The sequence below is a fragment of the Rattus norvegicus genome, chromosome 6 (genome assembly GCF_036323735.1).
Source record: "Rattus norvegicus strain BN/NHsdMcwi chromosome 6, GRCr8, whole genome shotgun sequence".
In the NCBI taxonomy this organism is placed as follows: Eukaryota; Metazoa; Chordata; class Mammalia; order Rodentia; family Muridae; genus Rattus; species Rattus norvegicus.
In genome coordinates, this window is record NC_086024.1 from 138,186,821 (window position 1) to 138,213,219 (window position 26,399).

The following is a 26,399-nucleotide window of genomic DNA, read 5'->3' on the forward strand; positions in this document are numbered from 1 at the left end:
ACTCAAGTGGTGGTTGTGGGTATCCTGATACACTGCTGGGTGTAGGTGCTGTGCAGGGCACACAGGCGGAGTCCTGGTGTGTTAAATGTGTGTGCACATGTGCACGTGGATACATGTGCTATACGGACTGGATGATGTTCGGCAGGCTGATTTGAATGGGTCAGGATTCAGTATGCATGTGGCTAACAGACCCTCCCTTTGGGCGGCAAGAGCCATCTGCCTCAGTCTCACGTGGCACAGGCATGAGTGGGCAGTCTGTATGGGTGTGCAGACCTAGCCCATGAAAAGCTGCCTGGGTTTAGTTGAGTGTAGGGATAGCAAGGGTCTCTGGCACGCCCATGGCCATGTGTGCAATAGACTCAGAGAAACCCATAGGCAGAGGAGTGGGACATGGGGATAGGAACAGGCAGAGGGTGGTGGAGTTTGTGTGTTTCTTCCCTTGGAGGTTTCCTAGGTGTATCTCTCCGTCTGGCAGCTGCTGGTTAGTTTGAAGTCAAGGAATAGGCACTTCCTAAAGCTAAGCCCCAACACTCCAGGCCCTGATGACTCATGAGCTCTGAGTCTGGCAGTGTGGAAACCTCACTCTCTTCCTGAAGACAACTCTGGCCTTAAACCCCAGCCAGACCTTAAAGCCCGTGACCTAGGCTCTATACCCCGGAAAGAACCAGGACAGTTTTGCAGGGTCCCAGGGCAGTGCTGGGTGCTTTATTTACACAAGGGAAGGGTGGAGATGGGTGTCAGTGTCCCTTAGGACCTGAGAGCTTTCTGGGTGCCGTGCTCATTTACCCGGAGGCCGGGAGATGCTCTTCTCCACGTGGTGATTGTGCAGACCCTCGTGGACCACGGAGCAGACGAAGGGCGCTCTGCTATCCCACCTGCTCCTTTCCACATTGAGCTTGCTGTACATGAAGAAAGAACCGTCAGAGTCCATCACTGGCTCGGTGTTCTTGTAGTTCTTTTCTATATGCCCGTTGCTGGTCCACTCCACACCGATGTCGTTAGGGAGGAAGCCTGAGGTCAAGCAGGTCAAACTGACCGTTTGCTCAGTCAACTGCTCTGTCGGTGGACCCATGACGTATACCTGTGGTTTTCTGACTAGCCCTGTGGGGATAGAAACAGACACAGAGGTCATGGCCGTCCACACGGGCATTCATTCTTATACCTATCCCAGTCCCCAGGCAGTCGGCCTGCAGCTCTCACCTTTGGGTTTTGAGATGGTTTTCTCGATGGGGCTTGGGAGGGCTTTGTTGTTGACCTTGCATTTGAACTCCTTGCCGCTCATCCAGTCCTGGTGCTGGATGGGGAGGGCACTGACCACTCTGAAGGTGCTGTTGTACTGCTCCTCACGGGGTTGTGTCTGAGCTGTGTGTACTTCTACGTTGTTCACAAACCAGCTGAACTGGACGTCCGGCTCCTCCTCGCTCACATCCACCACCACACACGTGACCTTGGCGTTCTGGGAGATCAAGAGGATGTCCTTGGGCTTTGGCGGGAAGATGAAGACAGATGGTCCACCCAAGAGTTCAGGAACTGATGAGGAGAGATAGAAATGGGTCAGTACGTGGCTTATCCTGCAGTGCTGGGATGCTTACAGCTCTTGCCATCATTGTGGAGCTGGGGTCCAGGTCTAGTGACTTACCTGGGCATTTGTGACATGTAGGGCATGTAGGGCATTTGTGTCCAATGCCGCCATTTCTGCGCTCTGTAGAGAGAAGACTGGATGTTACTGGGTTTTCAAGGAGAGAAGGCACCAAACCAGAGAGGAAAGTTTGTCCCTGGTATGATCCTATGCATGACACAGACATCTATACCAGAGGATCATGTCTTAGGGGGTGGGTGGCCATAGGCAGAGGCCTCCAGGAGGCCTCCAGGAGGGAGGCAGAGACAGTGTCTCCCGGGCTGAGGCCCCCTCCCTGGTGATGTCTGCCCACCCTGGTTGGTGTAGGCAATCTAATGCCTTATCCTCACGTCTAGTGAGCCCCTCGTCCCCTGGTTGTCCTCTCACCAACTTTCTTGTCCACCTTGGTGCTGCTGGCCGGGTGGGCTACGTTGCAGGTGACGGTCTGGCTGGGCCAGGTGCTGGAGGTCACTGAGCTGGTGAGAGTGTAGAGCCCAGACTGCAGGACAGCTGGAAAGGTGTGCACATCGCTGGACAGGGCTCCAGAGTTCCAGGTCACGGTGACTGGCTCAGGGAAATAGCCCTTGACCAGGCATCCCAGAGTCACCGTGGAGCTGGTTGTATCACCACATCCAGGAGCCAGTGGATAGACAGATGGGGCTGTTGTTTGGGCTGCAAGAGAGGAGGGAGTGTGAGCTTTTCCAACATGCGTGGCCTCAGATATTTGGAGAGGCTCTGGCCTTAGCTTTGCTCTAAAAAGACTGTGTCTTCTCAAGTTGCTCTGGGGTAAGTGGTGTCAGCAGCTTCCACTTCTAGACCCTGCACTCTGACCTTAATTTTTTTTTAGGTATTTTATTTTAGATGTATGACTATGTGTACTATGTGTGTGCCTGATGCCTGTGCTGTTAGAAGAGGGTATTGAATCTCGAGAAACTGGAGTTTCTTACAGATAGTTGTAAGATGCCATGTGGTTGTTGGGAACTGGACTTGGGTCCTCTGGAAGAGCAGCAACCACTGAGCCAACTCTCCAGCCCTAGGAGCCTTGATCTTTCAGTGATGAGGCCCTTCAGAAGCCCCTACTGAATCTACTAACATTACACAAACTCTGGCTCCTAAATCTGTGCCCTAGGTCTCTATCCGTGACTTTAGCTCTCCTTGGACCTTGCTCCCTGCTTCCTGGGGATTACTACCAACCCTCTACCCTACACCTTCTGTGTGTGGGCATCCTTTCTGTCTTGACCTAGCTGGCCACTCTTGTTCTACACAGCTCAGTGCCCCCTGATGAGACGCTGATGAGTGCAGACACCTTCCTCCCCCACCTCACCCTTCGCACTGCCCTGGGTTCTCTCTGACAGTGCTAATGTTACTGGGCACATCCCAGAAGTGTCCCTTTCTCTTGCCGGTAGCTCTTGAAATAGGAATGTATGCTGCATTATTCAGGAAGACATTTAGTCCCCTTTCCCTTTTGAATCTGGTTCATTCTTTTTTACTTTTAATAGCACATTCCCCCCCCTTCTATATATCAAAACTCACACTGAACAATGAGTTCTTGGTTGTGAAAGAGGATCAGTTTCTCATCTATCTTCCCTGCCTTTGCCTTCATCGAACCAAACCACACATAAATTCTTGATTCATTCTTACTCTGGGGACCTTTCTGGTCTTTCTGCCTCTCCTGTACACTACCTTCCTCAATCCCCTGCTCAAACTCTGAGAGTTACCTTGCTCTTCTTCTGTGGGCCAACACAGGCTACTTCGTGCTGTCCTAAGAGGTTTCACTTCCTGCCTTATGTTCCCATAAGCCCCTAGGATCTGAGCGAGGGGTTCTGATACTAGAACTTTAACCTGTAAGATTTGTCTGGGAATGTGAGCACCAGGGTCTTTTCCTGACTATGTTCCTGCTCAATCAGACACCTTCCTTGGCCCCCAGCATCCTGAAGCCAAGCTCTTCTGCCTGAATTCAGTAGAGCCCTGAGTCCTTTCCCATCCCTTTTCTCTTCTCTCCCTGTTGTCTCTTTTCTTTCTTATCCAGCTCACACACAGCTACTCTGTCTGCCTGAGCTCCTGCTCTCCTCCATGCCATGAGGTCTATAAGGGAGTTCCCAGGATGATCGCCATTCCCCAAAGAACTCCCAAGCAGAGCTTTTCACTGTTCTTCACTCTGAGATAAACTCCTAGACCCCCCGAGGATCTCACAGTCTCCCGTTCTCCCATGCTCTCCGCTGTGGGAGCTTTTTGCTCTACTTTGCTCATTTAACTGTTTTAGCCTCATTAGCTAACAGGTGCTTAGCCCCTTCAACACAGTCAGAGCAGACAGCCAGAATAGTTCCAGCCATGAGCTCTTGGCTTTCTTATTCTTTTGTCTGTTGCTCAGCCCCTGTCAGCATGAGGTCAGGGTGGTTAATTCACCCCTCTCCCACTAAGTTGCCCTTCTTGCTAGCCACCTAGCCTCATCCCTGTCTCTCACACCCTGCTGGCTACAGCTGCCCCATTCCTGTTGGTCTCCTTCCCTCCTTCCTGGCTGCTCCATTGGCCTGGACAGGATAGCTTGGAAACCTACCACCTCTCCTTCCTCTGTGCTTTTGATTCAGTGTCTGAACTGAGCTCCCAGATGTCCCTGCTGGGGTTACTTCCTGGGAGTTTCTTGGATCCCCATCAATCCTATCTTTCCTTGCTTTCTTCCAGGTGCTTGATTCCTTTTAACTTTGCCTGTTCCAGCTCCCCTGAAGATTCGCAATCCAGTCCCCTAAGTGCCTAGGGTTACCGTGGACCCCATTAGCCTGCCTCTACTCAAGCCCCTGAACCAAGCTGCTGGGTTTGGTACTGCACATACTGCCAAGGCTCCAACCTCTATAAACCTGCTGGGACTGTGTCCCCACACACCCCAATAACACCCCAGCTCTTCAGTGGCTACTTGGCTGGGTCTTTCATACTCCTGTTTTCTCCAGCTCTTCTGCAGCTACATGGTCTCCTACGATCCCACCAGCCCCAAGTCCACTGTAACTGCTCAGCTCCATCGCCAGAGCTTCTAGGGCTTCTCTGGGGTGCCACTCCCATCCGACCCAGAGCCCTGCCTCAGCCCTTCCACAGATGCTCGGCCTGGTCCCTCACACTCCCACCTTCTTCAGCTCCTCCATAGGACCTAGGATCTGTTTCAGCTCCACTACGGCTTCTTGGTACACTTGCCTATATTTCAAAGTTTCCCTATAACTGCTGCTTCTGGCCCCTCATATGTCCACATGCCCCAGCTCCCTTATAGGTGCCAAATCTGGTCCCCCACATCGCTACTTTCCCCAGGTTTCCCATGGCTGCTGGGTCTGGTTCTTTACACCCTGACAACCTGTTGCAGTTGCACCATAGCTTTTCAGCGTGCTCATCTACACTCCCAAGTTCCACCATAGCTACTGAATCTGGTCCCTTACACTCCCATATATCCCAGTTCCCCATAGCCACTATGTCTGCTCCCTTACACTCCTACCAGCCTCTGGACTGCATAACTGGTTTATCACATTTTTACCTGCTCCACTTCCCCCATAGTTTCTAGGTCTGGTTCCTTACACCCGCCCTCACCTGCCCCAGCTTCCCTCTAGCTGCTAGGATTTGCCCCTTTTCATCCTTGCCATCCCCAGCTCCTCCATAGCTCAAGGATTGTTTTCTCACATTCCCACCTGCCCCAGCTCCCCACAGCTGCGAGGACTGGTCCCCCACATTCCCACCATCCCCAGCTCTCCCTTAGCTGCTAGGACAGGTCCCCCACATTCCTATCATCCCCAGCTCCCCCACAGCTGCTAGGACTGGTCCCCCACATTCCCACCATCCCCAGCTCTCCCATAGCTGCTAGGACTGGTCCCCCACATTCCTACCATTACCAGCTCTCCCATAGCTGCTAGGACTGGTCCCCCACATTCCTACCATCCCCAGCTCTCCCATAGCTCCTAGGACTGGTCCTCCACGTTCCTACCATTCCCAGCTCTCCCATAGCTGCTAGGACTGGTCCCCCATACTACTACCATCCCCAGCTCTCCCATAGCTGCTAGGTCTGGTCCCCCACATTCCTACTATCCTCAACTCTCCCATAGCTGCTAGGACAGGCCTCCCACATTCCTACCATCCCCAGCTCTCCCATAGCTGCTAGGACTGGTCCCCCACATTCCTACCATTCCCAGCTCTCCCATAGCTGCTAGGACTGGTCCCTCACATTCCTACCATCCCCAGCTCTCCCATAGCTGCTAGGACTGGTCCTCCACATTCCTACCATCCCTAGCTCTCCCATAGCTGCTAGGACTGGTCCCCCACATTCCTACCATCCCCAGCTCACCCATAGCTGCTAGGACTGATCCTCCACATTCCTACCATCCCCAGCTTCCCCACAGCTGTGAGGACTGGTCCTCCACATTCCTACCATCCCCAGCTCTCCCATAGCTGCTAGGACAGGTCCCCCATATTCCTATCATCCCCAGCTCCCCCACAGCTGCTAGGACTGGTCCCCCACATTCCCACCATCCCCAGCTCTCCCATAGCTGCTAGGACTGGTCCTCCACATTCCTACCATCCCTAGCTCTCCCATAGCTGCTAGGACTGGTCCCCCACATTCCTACCATCCCCAGCTCACCCATAGCTGCTAGGACTGATCCTCCACATTCCTACCATCCCCAGCTTCCCCACAGCTGTGAGGACTGGTCTTCCACATTCCTACCATCCCCAGCTCTCCCATAGCTGCTAGGACAGGTCCCCCATATTCCTATCATCCCCAGCTCCCCCACAGCTGCTAGGACTGGTCCCCCACATTCCCACCATCCCCAGCTCTCCCATAGCTGCTAGGACTGGTCCCCCACATTCCTACCATCCCCAGCTCTCCCATAGCTGCTAGGACAGGTCCCCCACATTCCTATCATCCCCAGCTCTCCCATAGCTGCTAGGACTGGTCCCCCACATTCCTACCATTACCAGCTCTCCCATAGCTGCTAGGACTGGTCCCCCACATTCCTACCATCCCCAGCTCTCCCATAGCTCCTAGGACTGGTCCCCCACATTCCTACCATCCCTAGCTCTCCCATAGCTGCTAGGACTGGTCCCCCACATTCCTACCATCCCCAGCTCACCCATAGCTGCTAGGACTGGTCCTCCACATTCCTACCATCCCCAGCTTCCCCACAGCTGTGAGGACTGGTCCCCCACATTCCTACCATCCCCAGCTCTCCCATAGCTGCTAGGACTGGTCCCCCACATTCCTACCATTCCCAGCTCTCCCATAGCTGCTAGGACTGGTCCCCCACATTCCTACCATTCCCAGCTCCCCCACAGCTGCTAGGTCTGGTCCCCCACATTCCTACTATCCTCAACTCTCCCATAGCTGCTAGGACAGGCCTCCCACATTCCTACCATCCCCAGCTTCCCCACAGCTGAGAGGACTGGTCCTCCACATTCCTACCATCCCCAGCTTCCCCACAGCTGGGAGGACTGGTCCCCCACATTCCTACCATCCCCAGCTCTCCCATAGCTGCTAGGACTGGTCCCCCACATTCCTACCATTCCCAGCTCTCCCATAGCTGCTAGGACTGGTCCCCCACATTCCTACCATTCCCAGCTCCCCCACAGCTGCTAGGTCTGGTCCCCCACATTCCTACTATCCTCAACTCTCCCATAGCTGCTAGGACAGGCCTCCCACATTCCTACCATCCCCAGCTTCCCCACAGCTGAGAGGACTGGTCCTCCACATTCCTACCATCCCCAGCTCTCCCATAGCTGCTAGGACTGGTCCCCCACATTCCTACCATTCCCAGCTCTCCCATAGCTGCTAGAACAGGCCCCCCACATTCCTACCATCCCCAGCTTCCCCACAGCTGAGAGGACTGGTCCTCCACACTCCTACCATTCCCAGCTCTCCCATAGCTGCTAGGACTGGTCCCCCATACTACTACCATCCCCAGCTCTCCCATAGCTGCTAGGTCTGGTCCCCCACATTCCTACTATCCTCAACTCTCCCATAGCTGCTAGGACAGGCCTCCCACATTCCTACCATCCCCAGCTCTCCCATAGCTGCTAGGACTGGTCCCCCACATTCCTACCATTCCCAGCTCTCCCATAGCTGCTAGGACTGGTCCCTCACATTCCTACCATCCCCAGCTCTCCCATAGCTGCTAGGACTGGTCCTCCACATTCCTACCATCCCTAGCTCTCCCATAGCTGCTAGGACTGGTCCCCCACATTCCTACCATCCCCAGCTCACCCATAGCTGCTAGGACTGATCCTCCACATTCCTACCATCCCCAGCTTCCCCACAGCTGTGAGGACTGGTCCTCCACATTCCTACCATCCCCAGCTCTCCCATAGCTGCTAGGACTGGTCCCCCACATTCCTACCATCCCCAGCTCTCCCATAGCTGCTAGGACTGGTCCCCCACATTCCTACCATCCCCAGCTCTCCCATAGCTGCTAGGACTGGTCCCCCACATTCCTACCATCCCCAGCTCTCCCATAGCTGCTAGGACTGGTCCCCCACATTCCTACCATCCCCAGCTCTCCCATAGCTGCTAGGACTGGTCCCCCATACTCCTACCATCCACAGCCCCCCACATAGCTGCTGGGACTGGTCCTCCACATTCCTACCATCCCCAGCTCCCCCATAGCTGCTAGGAACAATCCCACACATTTCTACCATTCCCCAGCTTCCCCACAGCTGCTAGGACTGGTCCCCCACATTTCTACCATCTACAGCTCACCCATAGCTGCTAGGTCTTGTCCCCCACATTCCTACCATCCCCAGCTTCCCCACAGCTGCTAGGACTGGTCCCCCACATTCCTACCATCTACAGCTACTCCATAGCTGCTAGGACTGGACCCCACATTGCTACCATTCCCAGCTCTCAAAAACTGCTAGGTCTGGTCCCCCACATTCCTACCATCCCAGCTCCCCCCATAGCTGCTAGGACTGGTCCCCCACATTCCTACCATCCCCAGCTTTCCCATAGCTGCTAGGACTGGTCCCCAACATTCCTACCATCCCCAGCTCCCCCCAAAATTGCTAGGTCTGGTCCCCCACATTCCTACCATCCCCAGCTCCCCCCAAAACTGCTAGGACTGATCCCCCACATTCCTACCATCCCCAGCTTCCCCACAGCTGCTAGGACTGGTCCTCCACATTCCTACCATCCCCTACTCTCCCACAGCTTCTCAGAATTTTCCCCTAATCCCCTGGGCAGCTCTGAGACCCAAACTGTGACAACTGCTACCTTATCTTTACAGATGCCCAGCCTGTCTCCCCAACTCCTTCCTCCTCTAGAACTCCTGTAAAGCTCTTTCTGGTTCCTGGGGGTGCCCTGGACCTCTCTTAGCCACACCTGCCACAGCCCTTGCCCCCTCTGTAGCTCCTTAGCTTGTTTTTGTGCCTTCACCAGCCTCGGCTTACCTATAGCTCTTTGGCTTGGTCCTCCCAACTCCACCAGCCCCGGATTCCCTGTAGCTGCTCTGCCAGGTCTTCTGAGCTTTTGGAGTCATCATGGCTCTCTACTACTCTTACTGTCCTTAGCTTACCTGCAGCTGTACTGCCTTGTCCCCTCCTACAGATATACTACTGCCTGGTCCTCTCCTACAGATATACTGCCTGGTCCTCTCCTACAGATATACTACTGCCTGGTCCTCTCCTACAGATATACTGCCTGGTCCCCTCCTACAGGTATACTACTGCCTGGTCCCCTCCTACAGATATACTGCCTGGTCCTCTCCTACAGATATACTGCCTGGTCCCTACCTGCAGCTGTACTGCCTGGTCCCCTCCTACAGATGTACTACTGTCTGGTTCCCTCCTACGGATGTACTACTTATTGCCTGGTACCCATAGTTCCTCTGGAAGACTTTCTCTTGAGAAATTTACCTTCTTTCAGCTTTGTTCTTGGGATCTGCTATCCAATGCCGGGAGTCACAAGGGCATCCACTCTGACTCTAGCTCTTTCTAATAGGTGTATCAGTCCTCCCAGGTGAACGTTCCCCATCCCCTCTTTACCAACTCTCTCAATTCTGTATGCCTCTGCCCTTGCTCCACTGGGTTTTCTTTTCTCTGTTGGTTCAGCTGTCCTGGGTCCACCGGCCTCTAGGCCTGGCTAGACCCTCAGGTTTCCGGGTCTATCCCATTAACTCCTTGAGGCTTACTCTGGTTGTCTGTAGGTGGGCACGGCTTTAGTGGTCTTGGCTTCTGTCCGTGGAAAGTCTGGTGTCTGCCTGGTTGGCACCAGGTTGCAGGTAGGCACCTTTTCTTTGCAACAGACAGGCCCCTCTGTTGGGGCTGATCTGTCAACTCCTCATCCTCCTGTGTTCTGCCGTCTATTAGGTCTGGAAAAGCTCACTGCTCTCCCTAGGCTGTGGCTTTCTCCAGCTTCTCTGCTGACTACATTCACGTGTGGAACCTTGTGACTGCTGCTCTTTTTGCATTGGTGCTGGGCTGCTAACAGCCCAGCTCTGAGATCTGTCTCATCCTTCCAGGATTCACAGTCCTTGCCCCAGAGGTGTGAACATCACACTTCTCCCAACCCAGTACAGACTAAGAACAGGATCGAAACTGGGTGACACGGGACACTTCCTGAGGTTCCTCTTTCTTCTGTTGGTTTCAGTGTTTGGGGTAGGGGGAGACCAGGGGGAGTCCAGACATGGTCTGGGTTACCTCCTGTAGGGGTAGGTGAAGTGGTCCTCTTGAGACCCTTAGAAGAAGATGTAGAGACTAGCTGTCACCCAGTGTTCCTGGATTGCTTGGGGCTGAGTGATTATGTCCATTCTCCTGACCACCTTTTTGGAGAAGACCTTCTCTCAGGTCTGACCTCTAACCAGCCTACTTGGCAGCCTCTGCCATTCCCTCTCCAGCTGATGCAATCTCTCTAGAGCCCAGAAGTGTCTGTGGCTCCAGGAGGAAAGTGAAGTCTGGAGTGAGAGTACAGAGTGCAGAGTGAAGCCAGGTGGAGAGGAGAAAGGGAACTGGCGCTTCTGGCTGTGTTTATAAGCAGTGGGTCATATGGCTGCAGAGAGAAGCTAGGCAGGGGTCCAGAAGTAACTCTTTGCTAAACTGAGGGAGGCCGTGCACAGGGAGGGTCTCTGGGGGCTGGGATTCCATGGGTTTTATTTCTGGGGTTGTGGTCCACAATTCTGATCCTGGGGCCTCACAGGAACAGGGGAGAGTGGGAATGCTCAGGGGAGTTAACCCTATAGATTGGAAGGAAAGAACCCATTGGGACCAGATTCGATGCTGGCAGGGCTGGGGTACAGTGTAAGGATGGGGGTGAAAAGCAAGGTCCTGAGACTAAGAGTAGGGGCTGGGGTCAGAGAAAACAGAAACTGGCTAGGTTCGTGAAGAGTAGGAGCAGATCCCATCTTAGAAGACCCAGGGCTGCATGGAGAAAAAGACTTCTCCAGGCTGGACAGTATGTTCACATCTCTTCCCCCCTTTGCAGCAAGAGCCATGGCCCTGTCCATCTCTTTCCTGGTTCCCATGGCAACATGGGTTGTTTGGTCAAGGGCTACTTCCCTGAGCCAGCAATCATGTCTTGGAAGTCTGGAGCTTTGTTCACTGGTATGTGAAACTCGACATCTGTCTTATAGTTCAAGCTGTCTTCCTTCAGGAGCTCAGTGATCATGCCTGGCAGCTTCTGGACGAGCCAGGCTATTACCTGTGTGTGACCCATCTGGTCAGCAGTACCAAGATGGACAGGAAAACTGATGAGAGGATGCTCAGCAGAGGTATGGCCCATTGGAGGTCAGGCTTATGTCATTTTCTTCTCTAGATCAACCAGGATGAACAGTTGTGCCCAGGGAGAGGATCTCAGGTCAAAGCACTGGAATTTCTGTCTGTCTACCTTTGCCATGACCCTCTCTCCTCCTTGAGACTAGTTTTCTGGGCTAGATACCTATGTCTCTTATCTTGAAGACACAGAATGCAGAATTCAGAGCCATCAGATGACTCCAGTGCCTAGCAGTCTGATGACCATCGGTCAACCCACATGACATTTACACAGACTTGTACACTGGTGTGCATGAGCACAGACACAAGCCTTACACTCCGAGACCTCATAGGAGCTCCCAGTACAGAACTCAGACCCATCAAGGCACCAGGCCTTCTCTGAGGCTCTTCCTCACATCTGGCTCAGCTGAGACAGATAGCACTGCCAAAGGATTCCAAAGGCAACTTGTCCCACAATACACACTCTCTCATGCCATTCTGCTTCTGGACCTTCAGACCCATGCTTTCATCCCATAGAGATGACAGTCCCCTTCCCACATAGCTGAGTGGCCCAATTCACTTCCCAGTGTGGAACTCTGAAGGCCAGGCATCACTAGGCCTGGGGTCCACCATTACACTGGCTTTCTGGGCTTGGTCATAGGCAGAGGGTCAGTGGTCACAGGCTCTGATTCAGCCCAGACAGCCCCAAATCTGAGGAGTGGAGCAGGTGGGAAGGGTTCTTACACAGTCCAGATTGCCATCTTGTGTCTGGCTGAGTCCGGGACTTGGGTTGGAGCAGTTGGGAGAGTGTAGTCTGCTGGTCTGGAGAGGGCAGAAGGCTGGCCCCAGAAACAATCTACTGGCCCAGTCCAGTGGGTACCTCATTGCTGATGCACCTGCCATAGAGGGAATTGTCCCAGCCTTGTTGGGACAGAGACTGACTACCCTCTTTGTCCAGGGCTGGAACTGGACAAGACCTGTGCTGACTCCCAGGACAGGGAGCTGGACGGGGTCTGGACGGCCATCATCATCTACATCAGCCTCTTCCTGCTCAGTGTGTACTACAGTGCAGCTGTCACACTCTTCAAGGTCAGCCACAACATCTCCACAGTGTCCACACTGTCCTCACACTGTTCCTATACTGTCCCTGTGACGACCTATGCTGTCTACTCTTCTGTCCCCACCCTATCCTCACAAGACCCCACACCATCCCAATGCTATCACAATACTCTCATCATGCTGTCTTTCTAGTGTCCCCATGCTATTTCCATGGTGGCCCTTCTACCCACTTAGCACAGTGGTTCTTATGCCATGGGTAGCCACTCTGAATATCAGATATCCTGCATACCAACAAGTATTTCCAATATACTCCATAGCGGTAGCAAACTTACAGTTACAAAGTAGCAATGAAATAATTTTATGGCTGGGGGTCACCGCAACATGAGAACTGTATTAAAGGATACAGCTCTGGGAAGGTCGAGAACAACTGCTCTAGAGCGTCTCATGCTACTTCCCTCCTATACACTTAGTGTCCCACAGCTCCTCCCTTGCTACCCCATGCTGTCTTTCACACTCACGTGCAGTTCCCACAATATCTTCATAATGTCGTCACACCTTCCTTTGCTCTCCCATGCTGCGGATGCTGTCCTCCAAGTTCTTCTCACTGTCTACACTCTGTTCACACACTGTCCTCACAGTACCCTCCCTTACACCATGATCCCTCGTTGTACACCATTCTATCCCTGTATTCCACACCTCTAACTTCTCCCTGGTCCCCATACCACCGGACAGGCTCCTATGTAGCAGGAGCTGTCTTTGGTTCCTCCACAGAATTAAAGGGCCCTGGTCTTGGTTCTCCTCAACCACCCTGCCCAACAGATGAAGTGGATCTTTTCTGTGGTGGTGGAGTGGAAACAGAAGATGACTTCCAATGACAGTAACATGACTGGGCAGGGATCCTAGCGGTTCTTGAGGGCTCGGGGCTTGCTAGTCCACTTAAAATCTGCATATATATTCTGCATATAAACTGTATATATATTCTGCATATTAACTGTATATATATACAATATATACATATACACATATATATCCTACCTATCAACTGTATATATATCTTGCATATCAATATCAACTGCATATATATATCCTGCATATAAACTGAATATATATTTCCTGCATATCAACTGTATATATATATTTACATATATATACATATATATATATATGATAGGGACAGAGGGTGATGAGGATGGAGGTGATAGGCAGACAACAGGAACAGAGAAGGGAGATGGTTGACATAAACAACCGATAAATGACACACGCAAAATTTATGGCCACAGCTCCAATTGCGGAAGGATGGTTCTTTAGACAGATATGGACACAGATGCAGAGAGACTGGGGAGGGAATGAAGAGTTTTAAGGGACTAGCCATGCAGTTGGGTTGGAAACGTGGGTGTTAAGTCTGACATTCCTGGGACAAGGCAGCAGGATGGAAGCTGATGTCGGGACCCGGTAGTAAGATTCTTCATCCTCCGATGAGACGGTTCATTTGCTTGTCCCCTCGAGTGGATTAAGTGATGGGACTTCTGTCTATGCAGGACTTTCCAGAGACTGTGAGATCGTGAGTGCTCTGAACTAACCATCGGGTCAAGCCCTTGGTGATGGATCCAGAGCATGACAGTGTTACTGGGAGGTGGTGATGGTGGGGGAGGAGCTAAGAGAGGAAGCAAGTCACTTGGGTGTGAATTTGGGACTATATGGAAGAAATCAGTTCTCCGATCTTGGGTTCCTACCCTACGACGTTGATGGGAAAACAAGAGTAATTTTATGTGCCACCCATAAGTAACAACTCAAATGTGAAAGAAAAAAAATCTGGGACCCTTGCAGCAGCTTAATCCCACCAAGAGAGGTTTGTGGCCCTGGCAAGCTTTAGGGTACCAACCTAGAGACTCAGCAAAAGCTCCCAGAGGGCTTTGGAGTACTTTCCTGATAATCTCTCTTTCCAGGTTCTCCAGATCTCTTTCCTGAGTGATCCCATGAGAAGTCCCTGCCTTTCTTTGTGACCCAGGAGTGGCCATCACCCCCAATCTGAGCAGCAAACATCCAGTGCCCCCCTTTCAGGGCTCCAGTCTCTCCAGAGCATTGTCTACCTCCTCACATCCTTCCCACGGAGGCTGCCAAACTTCAAACCCCACCTGCTAGGCCCAGTTCTGCGTGAGCCCCACAGGTCAGTACAGACCTTTCAAAGCATCCATTGGTCATAGCAGCCTACCAAAGAGAAATGATTAAACCTCTGTAGGTACAGTTGACCAGGAGTGCTGGGTCTCTGCTACACCAGAGGCCCTGGCTGATCCCCTAAGGCTCCCAAACCAGTCCTTGGATCTTCACCCTTTGTAAGATATGGGCAATGTCTCCCGGTGCCCTGTCATCTGGCACTGCTCCCTCTCCTATGTGCCCATCACTGTCAATCTGCTTCCAATGCTGACTGCAAGGATTGGAGGGCCAAGGTTTCTCACCTCAGGAGAGCCAGATGGATGGAGAAATGACTGAAAGAATGGGCCAGTGTGGTGGCTCAGCGGGTAAGGCTGCCGAAGATCCGTATCTAGGACTGACCTGTTGAGAGAACTGACTTTTGCAAGTCCTCTGGTTTCTTTGTGTCCTGCGGCATGTGTTCTCTCTCTCACATGCACGCACGCCTGCACGCCCGCCCACACGCACGCAAGCAACGCATGCACGCACCGCACCGCACCGCACCGCACCTCACGCACGCACACGCGTACGCTCAGGCTCACGGGCACGCGCAGGCGGATGCACACTTAAAAAACAAACGCCTGCAGTAATGAGTAGACAAATGACCATGTTGGTCAGCAAGTGTTTCTCAGGGTCTTCCAGACCACTGGAGATACTGGATGGCACTTTCCGTAAGACTGTTTACCTCAGCCTACTGAAGAAAATCTTCCTGGAAGGATTGTGGCCACTGGGAGGTTGTGCCCAGATTCCTTTCTGGATTTTTGGCTTGATGTTTTTCATTAGAGACCACATACACACACCCCTGGGCGGTTTCGGAGGCCATAGGGTACCAAGGCTGGAGACTCATGGGCAGTTTTGGGGATGGAAGCTGCCTGGTTTTGTCCTGACAGTCTGTACTTGGGCTTTTCTCCACATAGAAGATGGAAATTGCACTACAGCAATGCTTGTGGTACCACTCCAGCAAACCCTTCTGTTGCCGGGATTCCCAAGCACAGCCCGAACCTTGCTACTTGAGTTCATCTATACCCAGCACCACAAAAGCTTCTTGGGTGGTAGAAGTGTTGACTGAAATCCATCTGCTCCAGACATGTGGTGACCTTGTGGCTCTGGAGTGTCTGTAGGACCTCTTGGTTGTTGTTTGCCCCAGCACTGAAGCCACAGTCTGTAAGTCAGCCTTGTCATGTGGGTTGCCGCGGTCGCCACGCTTCACGACTCTGCATCAACAGCCTCCTCGCAGGCAGCTTCTCAGCAGAAGCATCTGTTTCTAGCTGTGGTAACAAACAGGACACATGCTTGCCCACAGAGAGCAAGCACTCAGGCCTGCTCCATGGCCCAGCAGACTCGATTCCTTCATCTTGAGGATTGAAGCTCTAATTGAGCAGAAACCAGGCCACAGTGCCCAGCTGGAAGGATGGCCCAGTTCTTCAAATCTCTAGCTGTGGCTGTACTGGCTACGCTGAGCTACACTGGGTGTGCCCTATCTGAGTTCATTATGTATGACATACAAGACCTCAGAAGAAAGCTGGGGTGCTGGAGAGATGTCGGGGCAGTTAAGAGAGCATATTGCTCTTGTACAGGACCCTGATTTTGGTTCTCTGTAACTGGTCAGGTGGTTCTCAACCTCCTGTAATTCTCGTTTCAGGGATCAGATGCCTTTTCTGACCTTCACTCGCACCTACACACATGTCTCCCCCCCCCCCTCTCTCTCTCTCACACACACACACACAGAGAGAGAGAGAGAGAGAGAGAGAGAGAGAGAGAGAGAGAGAGAGAGAAACACAAACACACACACAGAAACACACACACAGAGAAAAAGACAGAGATATGGACAGAGAGAAACAGGGAGATAGATGAGATAGAATTGGTGGTAAAAGAAAGGGAAAGATGGGTTTTTGTCATTGTAAGGTCCAAACACAACTTCAGGACCCAATGACATCAATAACCAGAACAAAAGGAACTATGTGAAATGTATATATTCTCTGGATATAAATAAGTACTTTCTCAGAATATACCTACTCTAGGAACTTAAACAGTAAGGTGGACAGATTTGTCAGCAGAGGAAAGGATGTGGCATCTTTCAGGATAACTTACATGGATGCTGTGGGACGAGAAAGCCCAGTGCAGGGAACATTAAAAAGGGGGTAAGGACAGCAAGGATCCAGCTCATGAGGTTTCAGGGTGGGGAGACAAGATCTCATCAAGACCTGATGACCTGTATTACATTCTGGGAAAGTATCTGGCTATTTTCGGAAGGAATGGAATAGTTTATTTGGTGGAGGAACTTTTAAGTCAGCACCACACTGAGGCTGTGGCATGGTTATAACTCCTCATAAAGTGCTGTTTGGCAAGGATGGGAGCATGAAAACATTCAGCACCTCAGACAAGTGCCTGCAGAAAGATAGAAAAATGATGCAGTCCTTAAACATTATTATATTAGTGTGTTCTAGTGTGTGTGTGTGTGTGTGTGTGTGTGTGTGTGTTGGGGGGTATGTGTGTGTGGTGGTGCATGTATTTATGTGTTTTGTATGTGTGTGTGTGTGTGTGTGGTATGTATGAGTGTATGTGGTGTGTTGTATTTATGTTGAGTGTGTCCATGCATGATTGTGTGTGTTTATGTATGTGTGTGTGGTGTGTAAATATGTATTTTTTTTGTGTCTCTGTGTGTGCTGAGTGGTGTATATGAAGGTGTGTGTGTGGTATGTGTGTGGTGGTGCATGTATTGATGTGTTTTGTGTGTGTGTGTGTGCATGTGTGTGTGTATGTGTGGTATGTATGAGGGCATGTGGTGTGTTGTATTTATGTTGAGTGTGTCCATGAATGATTGTGTGTGTTTATGTATGTGTTTCGTGTGTGTGTGTGTGTGTGTGTGTGTGTGGTGTTGTGGTGTATGTACATGTATGTTGTGTTTATGTTGAATGTGTCTATGTATAATTGTGTACATGTGTGTGCGTGCACATGTCATGGTGCACATATGAAGGGCGGCTTCTGGGGTAAATTCATTTTCAGTGCACCTGGGCTTCACCATCCCTACTTCATAACCCACTGAAGAGCTTCACACATTGTACCTTCTCCTAATGAGCCGTTTGTAGCTCTCTTTATTGTTAGGGAATTTCATAATACATGTAATATATAAAATCCGTCCCTACTCCCTCTCCTCCATTTCCTCTTTTATCCCCACCAAATTTCCTTTCTAACGTCACGTGTCACTGGGTAGTGGGCACGTGCACACCCCTCTCTCTGTTCCTGATTGTGTGAATGACTGGCTGCCTCAAGTTCCTGCTCTCACTTTTCACGGTGATAGACTGTAACCTTAAACAGCAGGCTGAATAAAGTTGCTATTTTCAGGGTACTTTATCATTGCAACAGAAATGAAACTAAGACTCTTGCTGTGACAGACTGTACACTTGAACTATGAGATAAAACAAACATTTCCTCTTATCTGAGCAAGGAAACTGTCCCAGGCCTAAATGTTCTTTAAATTCACTATTCTATGTTCTTCTTCCCTCGCTTTGCAGGGAGGGATGTTTGGTCACACATTAAACAGAGGTTTGTGAAGAATTAAGTAACTTTTCTCAGGGTTAGTGCAGCTGTCCTCTTTGTAGTCTAGGTTCCACTGTCCTAACTCCCAAAGTGTGTAGCATTGTAGCGGCTGCCCAGTGTGCTTGGCCAAAGCCCAGGCTCCTTGCAGCTGTCTGCACATGAGCAACAAATCCCTCCGAGGTCCATCTCCCTATGGCTTCCCCAGCAGCAATACCACTCACAGGGATCTGCTGCTTCTCTGTCCGAGGAAAAGCATGTCTTTCCCTATACCAGAAACTGTAATGGCATTGGCCAGTTTGGATTCTGCCCCCCACCCAGCCCCTCACCACTGTAGCTGTGGTGACAGGATCTTCTCTTGACCAGTCCAGCCCAGTTGATTTCCCTCATATAGCCATCACTAGAGGTCATAATGGCTTGAACAGTCTCTAACAGTCAAGGATATACCTGAGGACATCTAAACACCATCTGAGAACTCAACTGCACACTTAGCACCTAGCTCCTGTTTTTGGGTCTTTGCTTAGGAGGCCTTTGTGTACCTTAGCTCTCCATTGGTGCTAACACTCCTACATTCCAGAAGCAAATTCTGGGCCCCTCTACGGTGCTATCTCAGGCCATGGAGCCGGTGTCTCCTTGTCTCCATGGGAAGACAGAATCCAACTCTAGTAGGGCACAGACACGCCCAGCAGAACAAGAGACAATTGGCAGCCCCTGCAGGTTCTTTTTCTTCCCTGACTCGAGTATTTCTTCTCTTTCTTATTATTTCACTTTCCATAGAATTGTTATCACTGAACTAGTATGAGAGGATCACAATGGGCTATCTTCTCTATAGCAAGGAATCAGTCTATAATCTGCCTTTGAACCTCAGCAACTGCTCAGATGGTCCTGGAATCTGCTCTGCGCTGACGGCCTAAACCTCTTTCCTGACAGTCATGGCTTGAACTTGATCCTGAATGAGTCACACCCACATCTCACACTTACCTAACTAGCAGTCTTGGAGGAGAATTGAGACAGAGCTGATGGTGGAAGGGTGAGACTTTGGGGTGTTTGTATGGGGTGAGGGACATTATATGTGGGAAGGATATGAACTTTTGGGGTCCATAGGGAGAGCTGATGTGGACTAAATTCTGTCCCCAGAAGATTCAGCAAATGACATTTAAGCCACCATGACCTATGTTTGCAGACAGGGTCATAAACTGATAAGTTATAATTAGGGCTAGGGTGTACCTCTTCTAGCCTGACTGTGTACTTATGAGAAGAGATCAAGACAGAGACACACACAGAGGGAAAGCCTGTGAGGTCACAAGGAGGAGAAGGCACCTACCAGGCAAGAAGAGCCCTGCTGAGAACCCGACCTTGTCAACGCCTGATCTGGAACTTCTCCAAACATACTTGAGAAAGCAAACATCCCTTATAATCTTTCTCTTCCCTGACTCTGGAGTATTTCTTCTCTTTCTTATTCCTTCACTTTTCCATAGAAATGTTATCACTGAGCCTGAGGTCACTGAGACACCTGCTTCTTAGTTTGTGTGGCTGGTGTGGGAGGCCATGAGTGGGCAACCTACAGGACAAAGGCAGCTTCTGGCTGGGAAGAAACTGCCCATAGGGAAGAAAGACGGAGGACCTATCTGGTATAGGATAGCAGAGCTGGCACACAGCTGTGAAGGGACCCTTAGAGGAGAACTGGTAGGACACAGGACCAGGAGAGGTAGTATGTTCTTCATGACTCACTGGTCTACTTAACAGTGCTGTTTCTAAGTACCAGGGCTGGTTCACATAGGAAGAACACAGAGATTGTGGAATGTTTGAAAAAACGTTTTATTGACCAAAAAAAAAAAAAAAAAAAAACCAAACCAAAAACAAACAAAACCAACAAAGCAGACAGAGACCTTAGAGACATCAATGATCCACAGGAAGTTAGAAGCCAAAGTCCTGAGTCTTTTGAGAACTTCCTGCCACTCACAGAAGAACAGGTGCCCACTTTTCCTTCCTGCCTTCATTTTTCTTCCTGTCTGGAAACCGATTTCTCATTGGCTGAGAAGTGATGGAGAAACAGGTATTGGAGCTCTGGAGTAGACCCACTCCACACTCCAGGAGCCTGGTGTTAGGGGGCATGGTAATTCCTTGGACTGCTGCCCCAGCTGTCATTAGCTAAGTCTCAGAGTCATGGACAGATGTCAGGTCTGCAAGATAAACCTGCTATACCATGGCTCTCTCCAGTGCCCTTCCACCTCTGTTGCTTTTCATCTTTTTCCTTCTGTCCCAGGTGGAATCTACTCATCAGATCCCTCTCCAGGAGGTCCTTGCTGGTCACCCAACCCCGGCTTAGGGGCCTCTGCACCTACTAGGGCTACACAGAGGCCATGAAGTCCAGGCCTTCCTCTCTTGTGCCTCCAGCATAGAGCTCAGAATTCCAGAGAGGTGGTGGTGTCTAGGCCTCAGGACTGGCCGGAGTTGTGTGTGAATTTTTTCCTTTATGTGAGAATCTAGTGTATTGTATTATACCCGTGACTGGAAGAAAGATCTACCTAAGGATCCCACCAATTAGACAGTTCTGTCCCAAGATCCCGAGAAGCACAGTTCTTTTCTGTATCCCAGGGTTCATGGAAGTGGTAAGAAGGAACCTGGCAAGACGATGTGAAGGCCACTGGAATAATTCAGTCAACTTCAGCTGGGCCATGATTGCCCAGGTCGTGGCCTGGTTGAAGTCTGTCTTACCCTGGGGATCCAAAATCTGCCATTTACATACTCAATTCTTGTGTTTTAGAAGATGATGCTGACAGGACTGGTTCCAAGGTTGGTCCCTTCCAAGCTGAACACAGGCAACTTGGGCACTTGTCACTTTTTCAGTGATTCTTCTGTCCCAACAGATTGGATAAACTAGTCAGGAAACTATGGTCCTTCTGACCCTATCTAGTGTCCTGGCTGCTGCTGTGATGGTATTTTAGGTCCTGGAGGCTGTGGCTTGTGGAAATCTAATGTCCACATAGTCCTCCAGAGAGAGAAGAATTGAGGGAGGTTGGGTCTCATAGACAGAAGATAGTGAAGTGAGCAGACAGTGTGATCTGAGTCAGACTGCTTGGCACATTGGACAGGGTCCTCTAGGGCGTGGGGAATCCTTTGCCATTATAGGAGGTGGCTTAGGGCCCTTGTCCAATCATGTTCTTGTATTCAGGAACCAGCGTCTGCTTCAACCCTACCACTGAGGAGAAGATCCACTTTACCTGTGGGACAGGGTGAATAAGATAAGATCAGGACTGCACTCTCACCTGTGTTTCCTCTCCCACCAAGAGAGGTAGCTCAGTCAGGCAGGTACCCATCCCTAGAGTCTCTAACCTGCTACATGGGTGTCTAGAGGATTGCATGTTGATCAGACAGGGATGGTATAGGGGGAAATGTGTGCATAGAGTGGGAATAGTGTCAGATAGATCTGAACTGCATGAGACCGGGATGAGGATACAACATGGGACAGAATGCAGACAGCATGGGCACTTCATAGGGACAGTGAATAGGGACAGTGTCGTGATAGAGTGGGGTTAGTACAAGGACAGAATGGGAGATGAGGTGAGACAGCATGGAAGAAGGTACACCTGGGAGAGAGTTCGTTAGACACTAACAGTGTGCAAACAACATGAGAATTCAGGGAACATAGACAAATGTGCAGGGATAGAGTTGGGGACCACAGGGAACATTATGGGACAGCAGGGTTTATTGTCCGGTTGTGTGCAGAGTGTGGGGACAATGTGGGAGCCAACATTGGCAGTATGAGACACTAGGGACAGTGTGAGGAGAGCATGAAAATAGAGACAACAGCCTGGGATAGCATACCAGGGAGGGATGGACAGTGTGGGGGCAGCATGAGGCAACACAGCAATAGAGTGCGGACATCTTGGGGAATTAGGGAGACTGCATGGGACACTGTGAGACTGTATCATAGAGAAGGTTAGGTGGCATTGCCCAGCATGTAAGACAGGTCAATAGCATGGGACAGTGTGGGGCATAGCTGATCACAGAGACAGTATGAGGAACAGTGTGAGGATGGTGTGGACACTGTGGAGATGGTGTGGCTGACCTTGAAGAGTGTGACAGCTGCACTGTAGCACACGCTGAGCAGGAAGAGGCTGATGAAGATGGTGATGGTTGTCCAGAGCCCGTCCAGCTCCCCGTCCTGGGCCTCAGCACAGGCATCGTCCACTTCCATCCCTGGACAGAGAGGGAAGTCAGCGTTTGTTTATCCCAACACGGCGTGACTAGGGCCATTCCCTGTGTCAGATGAGGTTGTGTGGAGTTCCAGGAGAAAGTTACAGCCTGACTGGGCCAGCAGACCCTCCCTGAGGCCATCTCTCCTTTCTGATCTCTCTCTGGACCAGAAACTTCAGTTCCCCAAAGTGCTGTAGTTTTGTCCCTGAGCTCACCAGACACCCTGGACCTGATGGTGGCCTGGCCTATACACTAGGTCATTCTGTGTGTGCTCCAGCCTTGAGTTCTGAACCTGGCTAGGCTGAGTCAGGGCCTGTGCCTCTCATGGGTAGTGTCTGTGTGGTCTGCCTGATCCTGTATCTGCTGATGACCGAGAACTGAGGGCCAGAGGGATTGCAGAGCTGATTCCCCATGATGCTAGGACTGCAGTTAAGATCCACAGTGGGAAGTGAGTAAGTTATACAGTTTCGGATGGGTGCCAACTGTGTGAGGTTGGGGCACCATCCCAGGGTCAGGGACAGATTGACCCCAGGAAACTCATGTGTGCATGAAGATGTCTGTGGGCATCCAAGGCAGAGAAAAGTTGTATCTGTCTCAGCTGGCCCACTTGTGAATGTTGGGATGATCCTGTGTGTAGACCTGGTTTCTTTTCATCTGGGAGTACTGCACAGGATGCCCATGTGAGGTTCCAGTGTGTGTGTGTGTGTGTGTGTGTGTGTGTGTGTGTGTGTGTGTCACTGTGCTGTGCATTTGAAGATGTGTGTGCATGCATACATATGGGCCTTTTGCCCTCAGTGTTGCTCATCAGGTTGTGTCTAATGGGTCCATGTTGATTCTCATGGGCAGTGAGAGAGCAGTGACAGCTATGTGCATCGTTACATTAGACTTAGTCTCTGGAACGCTTCTTGCATTGAGTGGTGGAATAGCAAGGGTCTGTCTGTGACCATATGTGTCCATTGAGTGCCTTCAGTGGGATCCTTGGCTAGGAAGAGGGGTAAAGGTGGACTAGGGAGGTGGAGTTTGGGTCGTCCTTACTTTCATGATATATTCTGTGCCCACTATAGATGTATTAGGTAGAGGAAGAGAAAGCAAGAGGGATTGCCTCGGGATAAAGCCTCCACTTTTCAGTGAGAGGTAAATTCTGTTCATGCCAGCAAATCAAAAGTGCTGTGTCTGGCAGTGTAGATCACCCTTTTTCCTTAGTCAAACCTCAGGCCTCAAACCCTGGACGCCCCTCAGCCCATGACCTCGCTGGACTCTGTATCTCAGAAAGAACCAGGACATTTTTGCAGGGTCCCAAGGCAGAGCTGGGTGCTTTATTTACACAGAGAAAGGTGGTAGAGGTAGGTTTTGGCATCCTTTAGGCCAAGAGGGGCCACTGACTCTGGGGTCATTTACCCGGAGAGTGGGAGAGACTCTTCTCAGTATGGTGGTTGTGCAGGCCTTCATGCAGCACAGAACACGTGAACGTGTTTCCCTGCTGCCATTTTTCCTTCTTCACATTGAGCTTGCTGTAGAGGAAGTAACTCCCATCTGTGTCCATCGTAGGTGGAGTGTTCTTGTAGTTTTCCTGTGGCTGCCCGTTCATCTGCCACTCCACATAAATGTCTGGGGGATAGAAGCCTTTTACCATGCAGGTGATACTGACTTCATTCTGGGTCATCTCTTCCTTGGTAGGTGACATGGTGTATACATGCGGAACTTGTGTTCTGCCTGTGGATACAGAGAGTGGTCAGCATGGAGGTCAGTAAGAGGGCAGAAGTCTAGTTAAGTCAAGCTCTGTCTATGGCCTACTGCAGCTTCTACACCACACACCCTGCAGCTCCCACCTTCGGGTTTGGAGATGGTTTTCTCGATGGGGGATGGGAAAGCTGCACTGGTGACCTTGCATCTGAACGTCCTGCCATTGAGCCAGTCCTGGTGCAGGATGGGGAGTTCACTGACTGAGCGGAAAGTGCTGTTGAACTGCTCCTCTGGTGGTCGAGTCTGAGCTGTGTGGACTTCCACGTCATCTACAAACCAGCTGAAATGGACCTCGGGATCGTCCTGGCTAATGTCTACCACAACACACGTGACCTTAGGAGTCAGAGTGATGGTGAGCACATCTTTGGGCTTTGGGGGGAAGATGAAGACAGATGATACTTCTGAGCCTGTAGATGAAGAAGAAAGGTGGAAATATGCCAATATCCTCCAACATGGGCCTCAGAGGACATTTGTTGGACCTGGGGCTGGAATTTAAGGCCTAGTAACTTACCTGTACATATACAAGGCTTGCAATCACCTCCACAGTTTCTGGGCACTGCAGAGAGAAGGCTGTGTGTTATTGGTGTCTATAGGTTAGAAGGCACCAGGTTGGTTCTGGTGTGGGATCATGGCAGGTTGTTCCTGGGTATGACCTTTTGCAGGTTGATACTCTAGTCTGCCTCTGTATGTCATGATGCAAGGGCATCTTACCCAGAATATTAATAAATGGGTGTAAAGGACATAGAAATCTCCAGAAGGGAGACAAAGGAGAATGTTTGGTCTCCCGGGCTGAGGCCCCCTCCCTGGTGATGTCTGCCCACCCTGGTTGGTGTAGGCAGTCTAATGCCTTATCCTCACCTCTAGTGAGCCCCTCGTCCCCTGGTTGTTCTCTCACCAATTTTCTTGTCCACCTTGGTGCTGCTGGCCGGGTGGGCTACGTTGCAGGTGACGGTCTGGCTGGGCCAGGTGCTGGAGGGTACAGTCACTGAGCTGGTGAGAGTGTAGAGCCCAGACTGCAGGACAGCTGGGAAGGTGTGCACACCGCTGGACAGGGCTCCAGAGTTCCAGGTCACGGTGACTGGCTCAGGGAAATAGCCCTTGACCAGGCATCCCAGGGTCACCATGGAGTTACTTTTGAGAGCAGTTCCAGGAGCCAGTGGATAGACAGATGGGGCTGTTGTTTCAGCTACAAGAAAAAGTATGCGTGATCATTTTGTCTGACAGGTCTGGACCCAAGCTCCTACAAGTCCTCCATTTTGTACCCTCCCCAAGTCCCTGGCTGTATAAATGGAGGATGCAACACCCAACCATTGGGCTTGTCAGTGTCAGCCTCACCAGGCCAGATCACACCTAATCCCTTTGAGCCCAGTCCCACTCCTAGTACACTTTTAGGAAAGGGCCCGAAGAGCCTTGCAGTATGGGTATCTGTGTTCCCCCACCATTGTCCAATGTGGGTATCTGTGTTCTAATGCTAAACCTCTTACCCATGGGCCATAATCTGCACACAGTTTGGACAACAGTGAAGCCCAAACTGAAGTCGGGTCATCCCTGCCGTCTTCTGTATTCTCCTGTCTTTGTCCACTCCTAGGCTGCTTTACCTGCCTTTGTCTGTTCACTAATGGTTCCTGATCCTAGGTTCTCTGAACTCTTCATAGTCCAAGATCTCTGGCCTTAGCTTCGTTTTGCTGGCCTTGTCCTTTCAGTTGGCTTTGATGTAAGTAGGTTTAGCACTCTCTATTCTTGGGTCAGGATTCACTTGTGGCTCATACGCAGCCCTCTTGGCTTTGCCACCACGTGTGTCCTGCATTAAGTCGGCCCAGCCTGCTAAACATGTGTCCTTTGACACACCTTTTACCTTGGTTCTCCTCCAGTCTCACAGTTCTTACAGGTCACCAGGTGCTCCCCTCCCCCACTGTCCAGGGACTCAGCATGGGCCTGTCTGGTGTGGCTGGGTGCTCAGCGCCTCCCCTCTCCTCGCAGTGTATTCTCACTAATGTGACCTCGGTGAACTCAGCCTTGGCTTCTCCTGTCTTGCAGTGTTGTCTTCACAGTGCCCTGGGTTCTGCCTTTGCACGGGGCTTGTATTGCCAAACCTCGGAAGTCCCTTTCCTTTCTCAGTAGCACAGGGCCCTAGAAGTTGGACAGCGCCACCATTTGTATAATGCTGGTCATCACCTCACCTCGCCCTCCTGTCCCTACTGTCCCTTGGGTCCTTCCCTCTATCCCCAGGGCCATGCTAGTCTCTGCTGCACCTGAGCTCTAACACCTCCACACACCTCCTCACTGCTCAGCCCCTGATCCTCACATCTCCTTCCTTTTGTAGGTTGACCGTGTGTCCCTGTATAGTTGGGAC

General features: G+C 51.1%; 1 non-coding gene and 2 gene segments (V, D, J or C); all 3 read right to left on the reverse strand.

The window, feature by feature from the left end:
• Positions 1-673: 673 nt before the first annotated feature.
• The window catches only part of LOC103692723 (Ig gamma-2B chain C region-like), a 160,847-nt gene continuing 135,121 nt past the window's right edge, over positions 674-26,399 (reverse strand). Inside the window, 4 exon segments of the C gene segment in view lie at positions 674-1,101; positions 1,201-1,530; positions 1,640-1,702; positions 2,006-2,290. Coding sequence covers positions 779-1,101; positions 1,201-1,530; positions 1,640-1,702; positions 2,006-2,290 — 1,001 coding nt within the window.
• On the reverse strand, positions 3,121-3,245 carry LOC120093476 (small nucleolar RNA SNORA40). The gene has a single exon (XR_005486522.1). It is a non-coding gene; the product is annotated as a small nucleolar RNA SNORA40 (small nucleolar RNA).
• Positions 21,229-25,259, reverse strand: LOC103690146 (Ig gamma-1 chain C region-like). The segment is given in 6 exon segments: positions 21,229-21,327; positions 22,176-22,306; positions 23,702-24,016; positions 24,133-24,453; positions 24,558-24,602; positions 24,942-25,259. Coding segments are annotated over 6 exon segments (1,125 nt in total).